Genomic DNA, 18,755 nt, shown 5'->3' on the forward strand with positions numbered 1-18,755 from the left:
TTACACGGACACCTAATGCTTACCTGCTGCTGCAGACTTATGCCTTGCCTTTTTTGGCATTGTGCTGCTTCTCAAAGGATTTGTAAAGAGGTATTTTATTTTATTGTAAAACCAGCAGCACCTCATGCAAGAAGCTCTTGTTGTTTCCCTAACAATAACTACTGGAGGTGTATTCTAAGTGTGCCACTATAGTATATGAGCAGAGTTTCCTGGATGGATGAGTGCTATAAAACACAGCCTATATTATATTGCTTTTGTGAGAGATAGCGGGACCGCCGCCGCCGCACTGGGCAGCATGGTGGCGGCCGCCGCTTCACAGCTGGCTGACTCCGTCGTTCATGCGGAGCAGCCGGCACACTCTCCTAGGGACACCGCCGCCGCGACTAGCGACACGGCGGCGGGTCCCGCATGGCGGCAGGCGGACTCTGGTCCGCAAACGGACGCGGAATTGGGACCTGGCCTCTCTTCCATGCAGAGGCAAAGGGTTGCACGCGCGCGTGCCAAGAGGCAGGACTTTTACCTCCTACGTAGGAGGATCAGCTGACTTAATAGCCAGCTGACCTCAGGAGGTGTCCTGATTGGTTGGGGCTCTGGGGCGGCGCTGAGTAGCTCTTCAGCTACAAATACAACTCGCCTGTGTTAGGAATCCGGCTCTATGTGGTTGCACATGCTGGTGGCACTTGGTTTCGGGACTATGCTAACATCTATCACCAGCAGGTGGCATTGTGCAGCATGTCATGGACATTTCTTTGCCTGCAGTTTCCTGGTTCACCTGCTGGTGGCTCTCTGCATCTGGACAGCAGTAATTCTATCATTCACCAGCAGGTGGCCCTCATGCTATCCATCCTGGACAATTATGCATCATCTGATGGGATTTGCATTTAAGGACTCCACCCGCCTCAGAACCTTGCCAGAACCTCAGTTCAGCTTGGCTGTCCTGATTGCTGTGTTCTGTGCTCCCTGCTCTGAGAAGCTCTGTTCTGATCTGATCTCCTGGTTTATGTCCTTTGCTTACTCTGACTCTGATTTGCCTTGCCCTTGTCTGCTGTTCCGCCTGGTCTGTATATATTTCTGTATATTGTTGTATAGTTAGTTAGTTAGGATTGCTGTGTTTATGTGGGTTGCACTGTGGGATTTACCATTTGCTAATTTGTATATAATTGCACTGATTGACAATAAAACTGTTTATTTCACATTCATTGGTTTCCGTCTCAGTTCTGCTGCACATTGTGATCTATCAAGTCTGCTGCTAAGAGCAGCCGTAACAGTAGGTTCTGGCCACACACTGATCACAGCAGCAAGCCTGAGTTTTGGAAATGTATCCCAATCAGGTGCAATATTATGCATTGCTAGCAAAGGAAAATGAGTTTTCCTGCAGGAAGTTTTTCTCTGATCATCCCAGAGAATCTTTGCTTGCTTTAGTTGATCTGGTGCATGGCTTTGTAGCCCAAGGAATATTTTGTAGTCAGGAAGTAGAATCTTTAATTAAAATATGGGTAGATTTAGCACTGTCCAATTTGCCTTCAGATGATTTCTCGGCACCCCTACAGCCAGTCCAAATCCAATCATTATTGTATTTATTAGAAGAGGATCCAGTATATTTTGAGGACCAATATTTGGGGAAAGGTAATGAAGCAATGTTGGAGTGTATAGAATCTGCATATTCTCTTGTTTGTCAGGGTTTGTGTATCTATGAAGATGCTCTTACTTTAACCTCTGTCTGGCAAAAACTGCTTTCTGCCTCTTCCACTCCTCAGTCTACTTCCTTACCTTCCTTTTCTGCTGATCAGAGCTTGCAGCACACAGCCTCAGTAAGCCCAGAAAATAATTTGATCTCTTATAAAGCAGGCCCCACAGTTGCTAAAAGAAAGCGGAGATCAAAGCATAAAAGAAAATATGTTCCCACTACCTCCATTCAGCATGTACTGCCTATTGAACCTGGGTCTGTAACACCTGCAGCATTTGATCTGTCTCTATCCCTGACTATACAATCAGTTGCTCATTTTCCAGTACAGCCTGCAGACTCTTGCCTCCCGATGCCTGCAGACTCTTGCCTCCCGATGCCTGCAGACTCTTGCCTCCCGATGCCTGCAGACTCTTGCCTCCCGATGCCTGCAGACTCTTGCCTCCCGATGCCTGCAGACTCTTGCCTCCCGATGCCTGCAGACTCTTGCCTCCAGCCGCCTGCAGACTCTTGCCTCCAGCCGCCTGCAGACTCTTGCCTCCAGCCGCCTGCAGACTCTTGCCTCCAGCCGCCTGCAGACTCTTGCCTCCAGCCGCCTGCAGACTCTTGCCTCCAGCCGCCTGCAGACTCTTGCCTCCAGCCGCCTGCAGACTCTTGCCTCCAGCCGCCTGCAGACTCTTGCCTCCAGCCGCCTGCAGACTCTTGCCTCCAGCCGCCTGCAGACTCTTGCCTCCAGCCGCCTGCAGACTCTTGCCTCCAGCCGCCTGCAGACTCTTGCACTCAGCCGCCTGCAGAACTTTGCATCCAGCTGTCTGCAGACACTTGCATCCAGCCTACAGAGACTTTGTTTCAGCCTGCCGAACATTGTACTCATCCTGCAGAAAATTGTATCCAGCCTGCAGACGCTTGCATCCAACCTGCAGACGCTTGCATCCAACCTGCAGACGCTTGCATCCAACCTGCAGACGCTTGCATCCAACCTGCAGACGCTTGCATCCAACCTGCAGACGCTTGCATCCAACCTGCAGACGCTTGCATCCAACCTGCAGACGCTTGCATCCAACCTGCAGACGCTTGCATCCAACCTGCAGACGCTTGCATCCAACCTGCAGACGCTTGCATCCAACCTGCAGACGCTTGCATCCAACCTGCAGACGCTTGCATCCAACCTGCAGACGCTTGCATCCAACCTGCAGACGCTTGCATCCAACCTGCAGACGCTTGCATCCAACCTGCAGACGCTTGCATCCAGCCCGCACAGGCTCAGCTCCAGCCCGCACAGGCTCAGCTCCAGCCCGCACAGGCTCAGCTCCAGCCCGCACAGGCCCAGCTCCAGCCCGCACAGGCCCTGCTCCAGCCCGCACAGGCCCTGCTCCAGCCCGCACAGGCCCTGCTCCAGCCCGCACAGGCCCTGCTCCAGCCCGCACAGGCCCTGCTCCAGCCCGCACAGGCCCTGCTCCAGCCCGCACAGGCCCTGCTCCAGCCCGCACAGGCCCTGCTCCAGCCCGCACAGGCCCTGCTCCAGCCCGCACAGGCCCTGCGCCACCCAACGGCCCAGCCAGGTGCTCAGCCAACGGCCCAGCCAGGTGCTCAGCCAACGGCCCAGCCAGGTGCTCAGCCAACGGCCCAGCCAGGTGCTCAGCCAACGGCCCAGCCAGGTGCTCAGCCAACGGCCCAGCCAGGTGCTCAGCCAACGGCCCAGCCAGGTGCTCAGCCAACGGCCCAGCCAGGTGCTCAGCCAACGGCCCAGCCAGGTGCTCAGCCAACGGCCCAGCCAGGTGCTCAGCCAACGGCCCAGCCAGTTGCTCTGCTAGCTGTCAACCAGTCTAATGCCCTCCCAACTGCCTACCAGCCTGTTGCCAACCAGTCTGTTGCTATGCCTGTTGCCTTGCCTGTTGCCAACCAGTCTGTTGCCCTGCCTGTTGCCAACCAGTCTCTTACCCTGCCTGCTGCCAACCTGTCTGTTGCTATGCCTGCTGCCAACCTGTCTGTTGCTATGCCTGCTGCCAACCTGTCTGTTGCTATGCCTGCTGCCAACCTGTCTGTTGCTATGCCTGCTGCCAACCTGTCTGTTGCTATGCCTGCTGCCAACCTGTCTGTTGCTATGCCTGCTGCCAACCTGTCTGTTGCTATGCCTGCTGCCAACCTGTCTGTTGCTATGCCTGCTGCCAACCTGTCTGTTGCTATGCCTGCTGCCAACCTGTCTGTTGCTATGCCTGCTGCCAACCTGTCTGTTGCTATGCCTGCTGCCAACCTGTCTGTTGCTATGCCTCAAGAGACTTCTGCTTCTGCTGCCCAGCCACAAGAGACTTTTGCTTCTGCTGCCCAGCCACAAGAGAATTTTGCTTCTGCTGCCCAGCCACAAGAGACTTTTGCTTCTGCTGCCCAGCCACAAGAGACTTTTGCTTCTGCTGCCCAGCCACAAGAGACTTTTGCTTCTGCTGCCCAGCCACAAGAGACTTCTGCTTCTGCTGCCCAGCCACAAGAGAATTTTGCTTCTGCTGCCCAGCCACAAGAGACTTTTGCTTCTGCTGCCCAGCCACAAGAGACTTTTGCTTCTGCTGCCCAGCCACAAGAGACTTCTGCTTCTGCTGCCCAGCCACAAGAGACTTCTGCTTCTGCTGCCCAGCCACAAGAGACTTCTGCTTCTGCTGCCCAGCCACAAGAGACTTTTGCTTCTGCTGCCCAGCCACAAGAGACTTTTGCTTCTGCTGCCCAGCCACAAGAGACTTTTGCTTCTGCTGCCCAGCCACAAGAGACTTTTGCTTCTGCTGCCCAGCCACAAGAGACTTTTGCTTCTGCTGCCCAGCCACAAGAGACTTCTGCTTCTGCTGCCCAGCCACAAGAGACTTTTGCTTCTGCTGCCCAGCCACAAGAGACTTCTGCTTCTGCTGCCCAGCCACAAGAGACTTCTGCTTCTGCTGCCCAGCCACAAGAGAATTTTGCTTCTGCTGCCCAGCCACAAGAGACTTTTGCTTCTGCTGCCCAGCCACAAGAGACTTTTGCTTCTGCTGCCCAGCCACAAGAGACTTTTGCTTCTGCTGCCCAGCCACAAGAGACTTTTGCTTCTGCTGCCCAGCCACAAGAGACTTTTGCTTCTGCTGCCCAGCCACAAGAGACTTTTGCTTCTGCTGCCCAGCCACAAGAGACTTCTGCTTCTGCTGCCCAGCCACAAGAGACTCCTGCTTCTGCTGCCCAGCCACAAGAGACTTCTGCTTCTGCTGCCCAGCCACAAGAGACTTCTGCTTCTGCTGCCCAGCCACAAGAGACTTTTGCTTCTGCTGCCCAGCCACAAGAGACTTTTGCTTCTGCTGCCCAGCCACAAGAGACTTTTGCTTCTGCTGCCCAGCCACAAGAGACTTTTGCTTCTGCTGCCCAGCCACAAGAGACTTTTGCTTCTGCTGCCCAGCCACAAGAGACTTTTGCTTCTGCTGCCCAGCCACAAGAGACTTTTGCTTCTGCTGCCCAGCCACAAGAGACTTCTGCTTCTGCTGCCCAGCCACAAGAGACTTCTGCTGCTGCTGCTGTCCAGCAATTACAGTCTTCTGCTGATGTTCCTCCGGGTGGATCCCAGCCTGCTCCTCCTCCTGATGGCATCCAGTCTGCTCCTCCTGAAGGGATCCAGCCTGCTGCCCAGCCTGAGGTGATCCTGCCTGCTGCCCAGCCTGAGGTGATCCTGCCTGCTGCCCAGCCTGAGGTGATCCTGCCTGCTGCCCAGCCTGAGGCGATCCTGCCTGCCGCCCAACCTGAGGCGATCCTGCCTGCCGCCCAGCCTGAGGCGATCCTGCCTGCCGCCCAGCCTGAGGCGATCCTGCCTGCCGCCCAGCCTGAGGCGATCCTGCCTGCCGCCCAGCCTGAGGCGATCCTGCCTGCCGCCCAGCCTGAGGCGATCCTGCCTGCCGCCCAGCCTGAGGCGATCCTGCCTGCCGCCCAGCCTGAGGGGATCCAGTTCACTGCCTGGCCTGATGTTTCACCTGTTAGTCTCTTGTCTGTGGTCCTGCCTGACATTTTCCATCCATCTTCTATTAAGACTTTTCAGTTTCCTGTCATCCAGTTTTCAAACACTCCTGTCACCCAGCCAGATCCGGTAATATTTATTTTTGAATTATTTCCCTCCCTGCCCACCCAGTCTTGGCATTTGCTGCTTATTTTATTTCCTGCTAATTTTTGTGATTCTGGCGGAGGATTTGTAAGAACATTGTGGAGCGTCCTGAGGCCGCTCCTAAAAGGGGGGGTTATGTTAGGAATCCGGCTCTATGTGGTTGCACATGCTGGTGGCACTTGGTTTCGGGACTATGCTAACATCTATCACCAGCAGGTGGCATTGTGCAGCATGTCATGGACATTTCTTTGCCTGCAGTTTCCTGGTTCACCTGCTGGTGGCTCTCTGCATCTGGACAGCAGTAATTCTATCATTCACCAGCAGGTGGCCCTCATGCTATCCATCCTGGACAATTATGCATCATCTGATGGGATTTGCATTTAAGGACTCCACCCGCCTCAGAACCTTGCCAGAACCTCAGTTCAGCTTGGCTGTCCTGATTGCTGTGTTCTGTGCTCCCTGCTCTGAGAAGCTCTGTTCTGATCTGATCTCCTGGTTTATGTCCTTTGCTTACTCTGACTCTGATTTGCCTTGCCCTTGTCTGCTGTTCCGCCTGGTCTGTATATATTTCTGTATATTGTTGTATAGTTAGTTAGTTAGGATTGCTGTGTTTATGTGGGTTGCACTGTGGGATTTACCATTTGCTAATTTGTATATAATTGCACTGATTGACAATAAAACTGTTTATTTCACATTCATTGGTTTCCGTCTCAGTTCTGCTGCACATTGTGATCTATCAAGTCTGCTGCTAAGAGCAGCCGTAACAGCCTGTCAGTGGCAAGTTGTCTGCTGTCGTGAATACACTGTTTGTGTTAGCGCTCAGACCCTAGTGCAGTTCCCAGGTGTTGATACTAAGGATTTCACACCTTAGCTTAGGTATATTATTGTATATTGATCTGTGTTTTGACTCTGGCTATCCCTGACTACTCTATCTCTTGCTGATCTTGTACCTTTGCCTATCTGATCCTTGTTGCTGACCTCTGCCCGTTTACCGATTACTCTTCTGCCTTCTGCTCCTGTACTGTTGCCGTCATCTCTGTTGCCGAACCTTTGCCCGTCTGACCTTTCTCCCTTCAGTGGAACGTCTCCCACTGGAGGGTTATCTCTGAGGCTTGCGTCTCCGAGACGCCTGCCCCAAGCAGACGATTACTGCTAGGGGCCGAGATCCCTCACTCAGCCTGGTTAGAGGATCTCACTCATGGGGTTCCCATTCAGAGGTAACCACACCTCTGAGGAATTACCGTGAGGTGGATATTTCCACACTTCTGTTATTGCACTGTCTTTATTGTGTCACTTTTGCTGTCGTGCCCAGAGGCTAGCAATATATCTGTATTATCAGTGATTCTGCAGATCACTAATATTCGGGTATATATCTGTATATTCGGTGATACTGCAGAACACCGATAATCAGATTCTCTCTGTGTGCTAACATTTATCATGACAGCTTTATTTTGTTACATACAGTATGTACTGCAAATTAATCTATAGCATTTAATAGAATGTTACGATGATGTAATATAACATTTACTTTATAACTGGATAATTGTTTCAAGTTTTTCCCAGGCTTAAACTATCTTGAGGAAGAATAGTATTTGCTTATGTCACATACTTTACTCTCTTTTTGTAGGATTCTGCAACCTTTGCTTCTTCGTCTGTAGCAGGAGCTTCAAGTCCCAAGACAAGTACTCTTAATGGAGAACAAGGAAGCTCACCAAAAGTTCAGTTACCTCTTAATGTGTAAGTTTCACAACAAAAGCATGTAAGTGTTGAATTGGGATGGGCACAAATAGGGACTAATTAGGTACAGATGTGTTAGTTATACATCTAAGGTCTGAGTTAGGTCGTACAATAGTACAGTACATATTGTGTTGTTGTTCAGTCGCTATTCAGTAGTGTCTGACTCTTTGCAGCCCCATGGATCACAGCACATCAGGGCCCTCAATCCTCTACTGCCTCTCGAAGCTTGAGTACATATTGTAGTAGATTTAAAAAAAAAACTATTTACATTGTTGTCTATCAAATTTTTGTCTGCTGTGCACTAATATCAAAACACATTTTCTAAAACCCTTTAGTACCTGGCAATATGATTCACATGAAGACAATTTGTTTTATGGGCAGTATCAATTTCAATAAATAATAATTCTGACTTATTTGGGACTTTACCGAATATGGGATTTTCCTTACCTAGGAGTGTAAAGATATAACAAATATACTGTTTGGAGCCATCTAATTTTCTCATGGGAACATTGAGTCATAAAATGAGTATGAATTGTTTATTTGGCAACTGGGCACATGTAACTTAATTCTCTCTGAAATCTGAAAAACTAAGTATTTGGATGCTGGTATCAGGGATATTTTTTCCTACGGGAGACATTATGCATGGTCAATTTTATAAAAATGTATGCTAATGTTCAAACAAAACAACAAGCACTGAGCACTGAGTTTTTAAATGTCTTATTGTATGTGCAATGAATGTGAATATAACATTTTTATAACATAAATGGCCTTTCTCTTTACCATTAGAACTTATTTTGAGTAATTATACTGGCCTCTGAAAAATCCTATTGGTCAATTTCTTTCTTTCACTTTATTAGTAAAGGGAATGTAAGGTGGCCTTTATGATCAGTCTTATTCACCAAAATAGATTTTCAGCAAACATTTTCCTAAGAGGCACTTGAGGTCATTGAAAATAGATCACCAATAGTTTTACACCTGTATGCAGTTTGATATGGGTTATATGTGCACTCCTTTTCATACGCTTCTACTCTGGTTCCATTAAGTGACTATCTCTTGGTTTCCTGTCATGGATGGGTGGGCTTTCGGTGAAAACTGCTGACAGCAGACTAGGGATGAAGGCAAGGCACCAAAATATTAGGAACAAGGCAGAGTCTTAACCATGGCATCAATCTACAGACAGACTGGGTGAAGGGCATGAAAAACAGGAACAGGATGCTGTTGTTGGGAACAGGATACTGGAATGATATGTCACTACAATCAGAAACAATACCAAGGTTCAGAATGCACTTACTGCTATCCATTAAATAACGAGAGTCTGATGGTCCACAAGTATGAGTGATTAGCATAGCATAGTTTACAGCATACTTTTTACAGAGAAAGTGCTGTCATAGGTTGCTCATTCTGTTGTAAAGGAACACAATGAGCTGTATGAGCTAGTAGTGTGAATAGCAACAAGAACATGAGAAGGCACAGTAGCAGCAATAGTAACAGTAGCGTATCAGAGCAGCATGGATCTATCGTTAGCAGTAATCTCTGCTCCACTGCTTTTTTACAATTTTAATTCAGATTAGTTAATTTACACTTTCAGTCTGCTTTAAAGCCCCATACACACGCTCAACTGCAGTCTTTTATACAGCACAATTATCAAACAACTTTTGTTGAGAAACAAGTTGAACAACCAAAAAAAAAGTTTCTTGTTATTGTTCATTCAACTAATAAGACGTCAATCCAACTGTTGCATTGACGTCTTATCAGTCTTATTAGTTGTGTGAACAATAGCAAGGAACTTTTTTTTGGTTGTTCAACTTGTTTCACAACAAAAGTTGTTTCACAACTAAAGACAGCTGTTGAGCGTGTGTATGGGGTTTAAGCCAGCTACAGACATAGGCTGGTGACCCTAGTGCGGATATGATTCTCATGTATGTCTCTTAGCTGATTAGCACTTAAAACAGACCTAAACTTTTGCACATACGACTGGGAAAACACAGAGGAATCCACTGTGTGCATTTGCAGAGAACAGCATGTCTAATCCTTCCTTATCAGCAAGTAATAACAATTGTAACTTCCACAATAAATTTTAATTGAGTTTTAAACAGCTGAACAGATAAGAATTTATCGAGCGCAAAAATGAAGCTGCGATAAGAGTAGGGGATAAGCACATAGTAAGATAACATAGGCATGTTTAACAATGTACAATTACATGTAGGTTCATAGGTAACTATGCTTTAAATACTCTTGGTAACAACCTTAGATAATGGTAGTGCATTGTAGTATGAAATACCTACTCGTTAGTGACAGAAGTTGTAGCTAAAATAGAATAACATATAGTAAAATATGTTAGCGGGGGGGGGGGGGGTAATAAGGGAGGGGATCTGTGGGTAACAGTAAAGGGGTTGTGATTTGTTAAAAAGGGTTGTTAAGTTGTAAGGAATTTCAGGTGAGGAGAGGTTAGAAGCGGAAAGGAAGTGTCTGACTTGAAGGTATTTAGAGAAGTCTTGAGGGGAAATTCCAAATTCCCTTCTAAGCTCGCTGAAGGATTTTATTCCATTGGAGTTAAATAAGCCCTCAATGTTTTTTATGCCTGCTAGTTCCCAACTTCCCAAGGATATGTTTTCGATATAGGCGGATAGGGTAGAAATGGGGAGTTTTAGTGAGATTTTTTTGTAAAGGGGAGTATAAGTGTAGCTTAGGTATCTGTTTCCAGTGCTCTAGTATATTGGAAGTGATAATGTTTCCTATTTTAGGGATGGGTTGGTCAAGTAAAGCCGCAGCTAAGTAATCCTTACAAGATTTGTTCGTAAGGTTTTCATTTTCTAGTGCTATCCAAAGTTTAGTTTTGCCTTCCTTCTAAATAGGAGCAGGTAGATCTAAGATTGTAGCTTTATAGTATGCTTCCAGATTAGGTAGACCAAACCATAGGTTGTGTAGGGGAGTGGGTAGTATATGATTTGCTATACGTGGCTTTTTGTGGCCCCATATAAATTTGTTTATCATAGACTGTAGAGATTTAAAGTAATGGTGTGGCACTGGAATGGGTAGGTACCTGAATAAGTATATTAATTGAGGTAACACAAACATTTTAAAGGCCCCCACTTTGCCCAGCCAAGAGAACTCATGTTTGGCCAGCTCTTGTAGTTTTAGGAGAAGGTTGGTAAGCCAAGGTTTGTTGTTTACTTGGAAGAGTTGGGAAACCGAGGGTGTAACATATATACCTAAATATTTAATATGGGAAGAGGACCATGAGAAAGGGCAGATTTGTTTTAGGGTGTATTTGTAGCTGTCTTTTATGTGTAGCTGTCTTTTATATGAAACTTTAGTAAATTAATTGAGTTCTTCTAGAATAGCCAGGAGAGAAGTTGAGGGATTTGTGATCGAGATTATAATATCGTCTGTGAAAAGTCCCAATTTAGACTCGATATGATTAATTTTTATTCCTGAAATAGCATTGTTATCTTTAATAGATTGTGCTAGAGGTTCAAGAAGTAGTATAAATATGAGGAGGGAAGCGGAAATACTTGTCGGGTACCGTTGGTTATGGGAAATGCATTGGATGAGAAGCCAGAGTTGGAAACCACTGCTGAGGGGTTGGAATATAGGGATAAGATGGCTTGGGAAATAAAACCACTAAAGCCAAAAGCCAAGTGCACTTTTTGTAGATATGTCCAGTGTAACCTGTCGAACGCCTTCTTCACATCCAAAGAGATGAAGAGAGAAGGCGTTCGACAGGATTCTGCATTTTGTAAAAGGGCTAGCACTTTCCTTGTACCATCGGTTGTATGTCTATTTTTAATGAAACCTACCTGATCTGAATATATCAGTGAGGGGATGATTGGGGAAAGTCTAGTTGCTATAATTTTAGCAAAAAGTTTGGTGTCTGTATTCAGGAGAGATATAAGGCGGTAGTTACCAGGGTCTGATAGATCTTTCCCTTCTTTAGGGATAGTGATTATCTTTGCTAACAGGGCTTCTTGTGGGAGTTTTTTGATGGAGGTTGCTTCGTTGTAGTAGTCAGTAAGATGAGGGCTCAGTATGGTGCTAAAGGTTTTGTAATAATTATTGGAAAAGCCGTCTATTCAAGGAGCTTTGTCTTTTTTTTTAAAGAATAGATAGCTTTCCATATTTCTTGTTCATGAAAGGGTTGGTTAAGTGATTTAAGGATGTCTGGGCATACTTTCGGTAAGTTTACCAAAGCTAGGTATGAGTTAATTTCCTCATCTTGAGGTTGGTAGATGTTTTTGTCATCTTTGAGATTATACAATGATTTGTATAAGGTAGCTAAGGCTTCAACCACTTCCTGGGGTAGTTGATGGGTTTTACCTGTTTGGGGGTGTTTAATTTGGAAGATCCTTCTTTGTATCCTAATACCTTTAATTTTTAAGGCCATGTGTTTACCAGCTTTATTTCCTTCACTGTAGCTAGTAAGCTTTAAGTGTGAGTTTCATTTTTCATAGTTTTGGTGTAGCAAGTTTTTCAGTTCATGTTTAAGATATGGGAGGGTAGTCAGGGATTGGGGAGTGGTTAAGGTGGAAGCTGGAAGGGTCTGTTTCTAGTGATTTGATTTGGGAGAGGATCTCATTTAGTTTGGCCGAGTGGAGTTTCTTTTGTGAGGTTCCATATTTGATCAACATTCCTCTAATGAATGCTTTGTGAGCGTTTGCTAATAGATTCCGTATTATTGAGGGAAAATAATTCTTGTAGATCTTTTTTGATACTGGGCAAGAAGGTAGGTGAAGTTAATAGGAAGTCATTATTTCTCCATTGTTTACGAGTTACAGGAGTATGCGAAAGTTTTAATGTGGTTAAAACCGGTGAATGGTCCGACCAGGTTCTGGTACCAATATTGGGAGAGATAAATTGGGGTAGGGAGTCCCTATTTGTAAGGATTAGGTCTATTCTAGACATTGAGTGGTGTACAGGAGAATAGAATGTGAAATCGTGTTCACCTGTGTGAAAGCAGCGCCACACATCATACAGTTCATGTTTGATTAATACCTGTTTTAGGATCGGGGTTTGAGCTTTCCTTGTTGTGGAACAGTCTATGGAAGGATCCACTACTGAATTAAAATCACCCATTATGATTAGGTGACCTTTTTGGATTTTCTTTATTTTCCGTTGTTCTTTGTTGATAAAATTGATTTGTTTAGAGTTGGGTACATAAATATTTGCAATTGTGTAAGGTTCATTGTTAAATTTTCCTACATTTGTAATGGATCTTTCGTTTTCGCTGCTATGCAAGGAAAAAAGCTCAAATCCTACCGATTTGTTTATTGCAATGCATACTCATCTTTTCTTTTTTGACTTGAGAGAACTGTGGAAGATATGAGGAAAGAGGGGATGTCTGAATTTCTGAGCATCAATGCTGTTAATGTGTGTCTCTTGTATGCATAGGACATACATTTTTTCATCTTTAGCACATTTCCATAGGAGAAACCTTTTTTTATGGGAATTTAGACCCCTAGCATTGATAGTTGCAATTTTAAGTACGTTTCCATTGTTCAGTGTTTGCGGGTCAAGCAAAACAACAAAGGTAGTCCAAATATAACATAATTCTCTTACTGGATTTTCTTTAAGGTTTGTCTTTAGGGAGTTTCGACTATTATTGTTACCCAAATGGGGGAGAGGGCGGGGATAACAATTGTAACTTGAGTTGTCAGCTCAGTCAGCTCTTAGCTGATTAGCACTTAAAACAGACCTAAACTTTTGCACATAAGACTGAGAAAACACTGAGGTATCCACCCTGTGTGCATTTGCAGAGAACAGCATGTCAAATTCTTCCTTATCAGCTAGTAATAACAATTGTAACTTGAGTTGTCAGCTCAGTCAGCTCTGTGCAGAGTTGTAAGATGTAAAAAATAAATGTTTTCTTTATTATGGTTATTATGCTGTTGCTTATCTCTCAGAGCAGAGCACAAGTTCTGGATTTAGGTCCGTTTAAAATGTAAACTTTTTCCTTGAAAACAATTTTAATGCTTACCAAAATTTTAAACAAGCAGACAAATGTTAACTTATCTTAACGGCATCAAATGATGAATAACATTAAAAGCAAGCTGCACTGCTCCTAACAACCCTCAGACTCCTAATTCTGTACTAAAATCTCAAGCCTTTGGGTGGCAAAATGTGCATAGCCGAATCTTTCCCCATTTGCCCCCACACAGGCCTATGCTGGAATGGAGAGGCTCTTTGCACAACTGGAAAATCCCAACAATGTGGAGGGTCTCTGTAGATTTATTTGGAGCAAGGCTCACGGAAAGTCAGCATTTTGGTACAGCTGTAAAAGTTCTGTGTTACATCTGTCTCTGAAGGCAGCATTTACTGCCATCTTTAAAACCAACTCCTGGAACTAATAGGGTTTCTTGAATTATATGAGGACTGAGAGGATCTCCACCGATATTTGCTCTTGAGGGAGGCCTATTGTGTATTCCAGCTAAGCCCACACTGCTGGGTGTACATAGCTGGAAGGCTGGACATGTTGGATTGGAACATGAACGCATGATGCTGGTTAAAGCCTTATGATTTGGCTCTGCCACATTTTGATAAACAGAGGTAAACAGAGGACTGGCTTGGTAAAGGTGTTATTTCACTGGAGGACTTATCACTTAATTACCACTTAATTCTGATCTCATTTACTATTTGGCCCAGCTGACTCTTCTATGTGCTTTCTGATGAGGGATCGAGGTACTTTACACTCTTTCCTATATGTTTTGTATTAAAGCGAACAAGGGCTTTTGGACAAGATTCTTAGACCTTTCCAGTGGACATTTCTGGCTTGAGAAAGGTTCGACGGGCTGTCTGTACAAACTATAAGCATGATATGGCATCTCCTTACAGCAAAGAATACCTGGCTTAGAGAAAGTCTTTGGCCACTTTTAAATAAAGAATAAGAAAAAAGCCTTTCAAGTTACTTATTTATTAATAATTCATGGATTTTTTGAACTATTAAGACTCACTTTTCTCCCCCAAAAGTCGGGAAAAAAAGTCACTGGGTATTATAGACCACATGCAGGGTGTTTCTGACTTGTGAACGCCTCCCAATATGAACCTCCAACCCACTGCAATGTCGGGGACTCCCTGTACTGTGTCCATGGGGAGGAGGACACATGGGGACCAATGGAGGACACGGGGGCACAAAGGGGCATAGAGGACACAAGGAGGACACAAAGGGGCATAGAGGAGGACACAGGCGGACACATGAGACACAGGGGGACACAAGGGGAACAGAGGAGGACACAGGGAGACACAAGAGATACTAGGGGGCATTGGGTACAAAGGGGGCATAAACCACAAGATGCCCCTTCACCGTGGATGCACCAGGTTTAGTATATATTTTATTCCCTGTTTTTTTGTCCTCTAAACCTAGGTGCGTCTTATGGTCAGGAGCATCTTATTGTGCAAAAAATATGGTATTAATTACCTTTTACATTGTGTGCACAATAATATTTAACAGCAAACATCCAGAAATATTTGTAATAATTTGAGACGGTTTCTTTTTAAAGCTGTATTGGCTTAGGCGTTGATTTTCTGACACTTTTCCAAATATCATTCATACCTGCACTGATGCCAGCTGGCAGATCTCTATGTCTAGAATTTCTCTTCCAAACAGCAAAATATGGAATTCACTTTTTCCTGCCCTATAGTAAAAATGTGTTATTTGCAAATGCACTTTATTACACATGAACTGTTTGTAAGGCCAAGTCTAACACTATCTTCAAATAATTGGTGCACTGTATAAATGTAAATAAACAACTAGATTCTGATCATTTACTATGCATATAAAACCTATATTTAATTGAAAATAGTACAAAGACAACACAGCAAATTTTCAAACTGAGAAACATTTTTTAATATATATGTTCATGTTTAATTTAAATTGAGCAATAAGAGGTTGCATCGTATTTTATTTTATCAACACTGTTTAAATGTTTGGGAACTGAAGAAACCAATTGCTGCACTTTGGGAAGTAAAATGCGGCCCGACACTCCTCTGATATAGGATTTCAGCTACTCAGTTGGTTCTCCTTTGCCATCTTTCGTTGCATAACTCATTAAATATATTTGGTGGGTGACAGGTCTGGACTGGTAGGCAAGGGTAAGGCGTGAACTCTTTCTGCTAGACCACTGACCTCCACTTTTTACCATGTCACACACAGCTTCCCTTCACCTATTGACCTATCCCTTAATCCTTTAGGGCCTATTCACACTTGTAAACGCGAAAACGCTAGCACCGCCGCCTAGAGCCAAAGTTTTGCACAGGTGATTTTACCATGATTATCACGGTAAAATCACTGTACAAATTTACTTTTCTTGTTATCCCCATTAGCGCTTTCATAGCATGCTAATTGCGATTGCTCTATGGTAGCGGCAAAATGCTGTATGCAATGCATTTACGATGGCCGCGAATCGTAGAACGCCCGTGATCATCAGCAATTGCGCCCGTGAGATCGCTACCATATAGTTACAATTGCGCTAGCACTTTAAATAATGCTGGTGATTAGCGGTAAACGGCCGCTAATCACCCTAGTGTGGACGGGCCCTTAGATTGCAAGGCTTTTTGGCCAGGGTTCTCTTGCCCTTTTGTCTTACAATACTGTTTAATGTGCATGCATATCTCCCACCCCTGTGTAAAAAACTGTTATTGATTTGTACACTGTATCAGTTGTACTCCACCATTGTCTTGTCTTGTATTAACTGTTGTATAGCTTACTTTGTATTGTTATACCCTTTATGCTGTTGTACAGCACCATGGAAGATTCTGGCACTTTATAAATCAACAATAACAACATTTTCTACAGAGCCATGTTGTTGCAGTTTGTTTAGAATGTGTTTTGGCATTGTCTCACTAACCCCTTGCATACCAGCAGTCTCTGGCCCCTTAAGGACAAGAGACTGCTAGTACCACAAAACAGCGCCTCCCAGCGAATTGCCACACATACCCGCCGCTACCGCCGATCTCGCCACTCTCTCCCTGCCACAGGCCCATCTCTCTGCTGTCAATATGACGGCAGAGCTCTCTGCACCATTCAGGAGCCACTTTAATTGGCTTCTGACCCTGTGCATCAGTGTGAGACAATGTGATTGGCTCACAGTGATCACACGGTCAGGAGCCAATAAAAACGGCTCCTGACCTTCTCATAGAGCTCTGCCATCATATAGATGGCAGGATAAGTGAACTGCAGTGGGGAGAGAGCGGCGAGATCGTTGGTAGTGGCGGTTGCACGCAGCGGATTAGTTGAAATCTATATCCTGTCAGAGCCGTGCAGCCACCTGCAGGATGTAGATTTCAACTAACGCGGTCCGAAAGCAGCTAAAATGCTTTCCTGAAAAAAGACAGCCTACAATGCTCCAAAACCTGTATTTATTTACATTCTCATTAATAGTGCATTCCCAGCCACTTATACACTAAAGCACCCTCATATCTGCACAGTTGCTGTTTTTACCTGTGTGGTGATAACAATCTTGATGGTTATTCTCTTTAGGCTGAAGTATGTGTTTATTTTATTTTTTTAAATCAGCCTTTATTAAACAAAGTTGATCAAATACAACCATTACAATAATAAGTATATCAACTGATGCAGCACTACAATACAGCTTAAAGAACACCAATTACCAATACCAATATCAATGTAGCTGCGTAATCCAATAATAGAAATCTTTGTAAAACATTTTTTCCCCTTTCTTTTTCTTAAACAAATCAGTTAAAACAACAAGATGTATAGCTTTTTGTATGTAGAACAGAGGCGCCAGCAGGATAAAAGTCAATCAAATTTTTAAAAATTGCTTGGAGGAAGTGGTGGGCTTGCCTCCCAAAAGCCTCCGTGAGGCGCTACACCTGCTATTGCCGAAATTCTGTTTTGTCCCCATGTTTAGTGCCTGATGAAGTGGGCTGGGCCTGCGAAACGCGTTGCACTGTTTTTGGGGTACCGTATAATAAATGTATTGATTTACATGAAGACAGGATCTCGCTTTTGGAAGGCAAGCCCACCACTTCCTCCAAGCAATTTTAAAAAAAATTTATTGACCTTTATCCTGCTGGCGCCTCTGTTCTACATACAAATACTCTGTGTCCACTCCTGGTGGAGGGGAGTGCTACCCCCTTTCTTGTTTCTTTACTACAGAGAACGACTTCTTAATCCTGAGTGAGGACAGGTTTAATCTCCTCACCTGCCTATTGAGTGGTTGCCTGAATGGTAACCCATGTTTGTGAGTATAAATTCTCTCACTAAACCACCTACCAATTGTCTTTAACATACTACACCATATTGGGCTCCCGTTTTTTCTATTTTCTTTTCTATTTTATTAAGATGTATAGCTTATATGGAGAGGAAAAAAGATTCATTAAAGTGAACCTTAAAGAGAATCTGTATTGTTAAAATCGCACAAAAGTAAACATACCAGTGCGTTAGGGGACATCTCCTATTACCCTCTGACACAATTTCGCCGCTCCTCGCCGCATTAAAAGTGGTTAAAAACCGTTTTAAAAAGTTTGTTTATAAACAAACAAAATGGCCACCAAAACAGGAAGTAGGTTGATGTACAGTATGTCTACACATAGAAAATACATCCATACACAAGCAGGCTGTATACAGCCTTCCTTTTGAATCTCAAGAGATCATTTGTGTGTTTCTTTCCCCCTGTTCTCATGCACTGAAGTTTCAGGCTGCTCGTTTCTTCCTGCAAACAGCTTTGCCTTTGTCTGTAATTCTTCAGTATGTGAAAGCCCAGCCAGCTCAGAGGACGATTTATCCAGCTTGTAAAAGATAAAAGAGAAGAGAGAAGCTGCTCTAATCCTAAATAACACACAGGCAGTGTGCATAAAGGGGCCTGGAAGGGGGAGTTCATAGCAGAACCACAACACTGAAGAACTTGGCAGCCTTCCAGACACAGGCCGACAAGTCTGACAGGGGAAAGATACATTGATTTATTACAGAGACAGTGATAGTATAAAGTGCTGCAGTAAGCCAGAACACATTAGAATAGCTTTCTGAACTTGTAGGATGATAAAAAACAGGATGCAATTTTTGTTACGGAGTCTCTTTAAGTCAGAAAAAAAAATGCGTTTTACTCACCTGGGGCTTCCATCAGCCCCCTGCAGCAGTCCTGTGCTCTCGCAGCCACTCACTAATCCTCTGGTCCCCTGCAGCCAGCTAGTTTTGTTTTTGCAGACAGGCCCGTCAGGACTGGCCACGCGTAGCTTTTTCTGCATACCCGACTGTAATTATCGCTATTGTGGGCCGCA

General features: G+C 44.7%; 1 protein-coding gene across 2 annotated transcripts in view; it reads left to right on the top strand.

Moving 5' to 3' along the window:
* Positions 1–18,755, top strand: part of SH3RF3 (SH3 domain containing ring finger 3) — a 565,916-nt gene that overhangs the window by 479,955 nt on the left and 67,206 nt on the right. For both annotated transcript variants that reach the window (XM_068268306.1, XM_068268307.1), the window contains one exon: positions 7,414–7,523. In XM_068268306.1, coding sequence (XP_068124407.1) covers positions 7,414–7,523 — 110 coding nt within the window. The remainder of the gene's footprint in view (positions 1–7,413; positions 7,524–18,755) is intronic.

This window comes from Hyperolius riggenbachi, chromosome 2, assembly GCF_040937935.1.
Source record: "Hyperolius riggenbachi isolate aHypRig1 chromosome 2, aHypRig1.pri, whole genome shotgun sequence".
Classification (NCBI taxonomy): Eukaryota; Metazoa; Chordata; class Amphibia; order Anura; family Hyperoliidae; genus Hyperolius; species Hyperolius riggenbachi.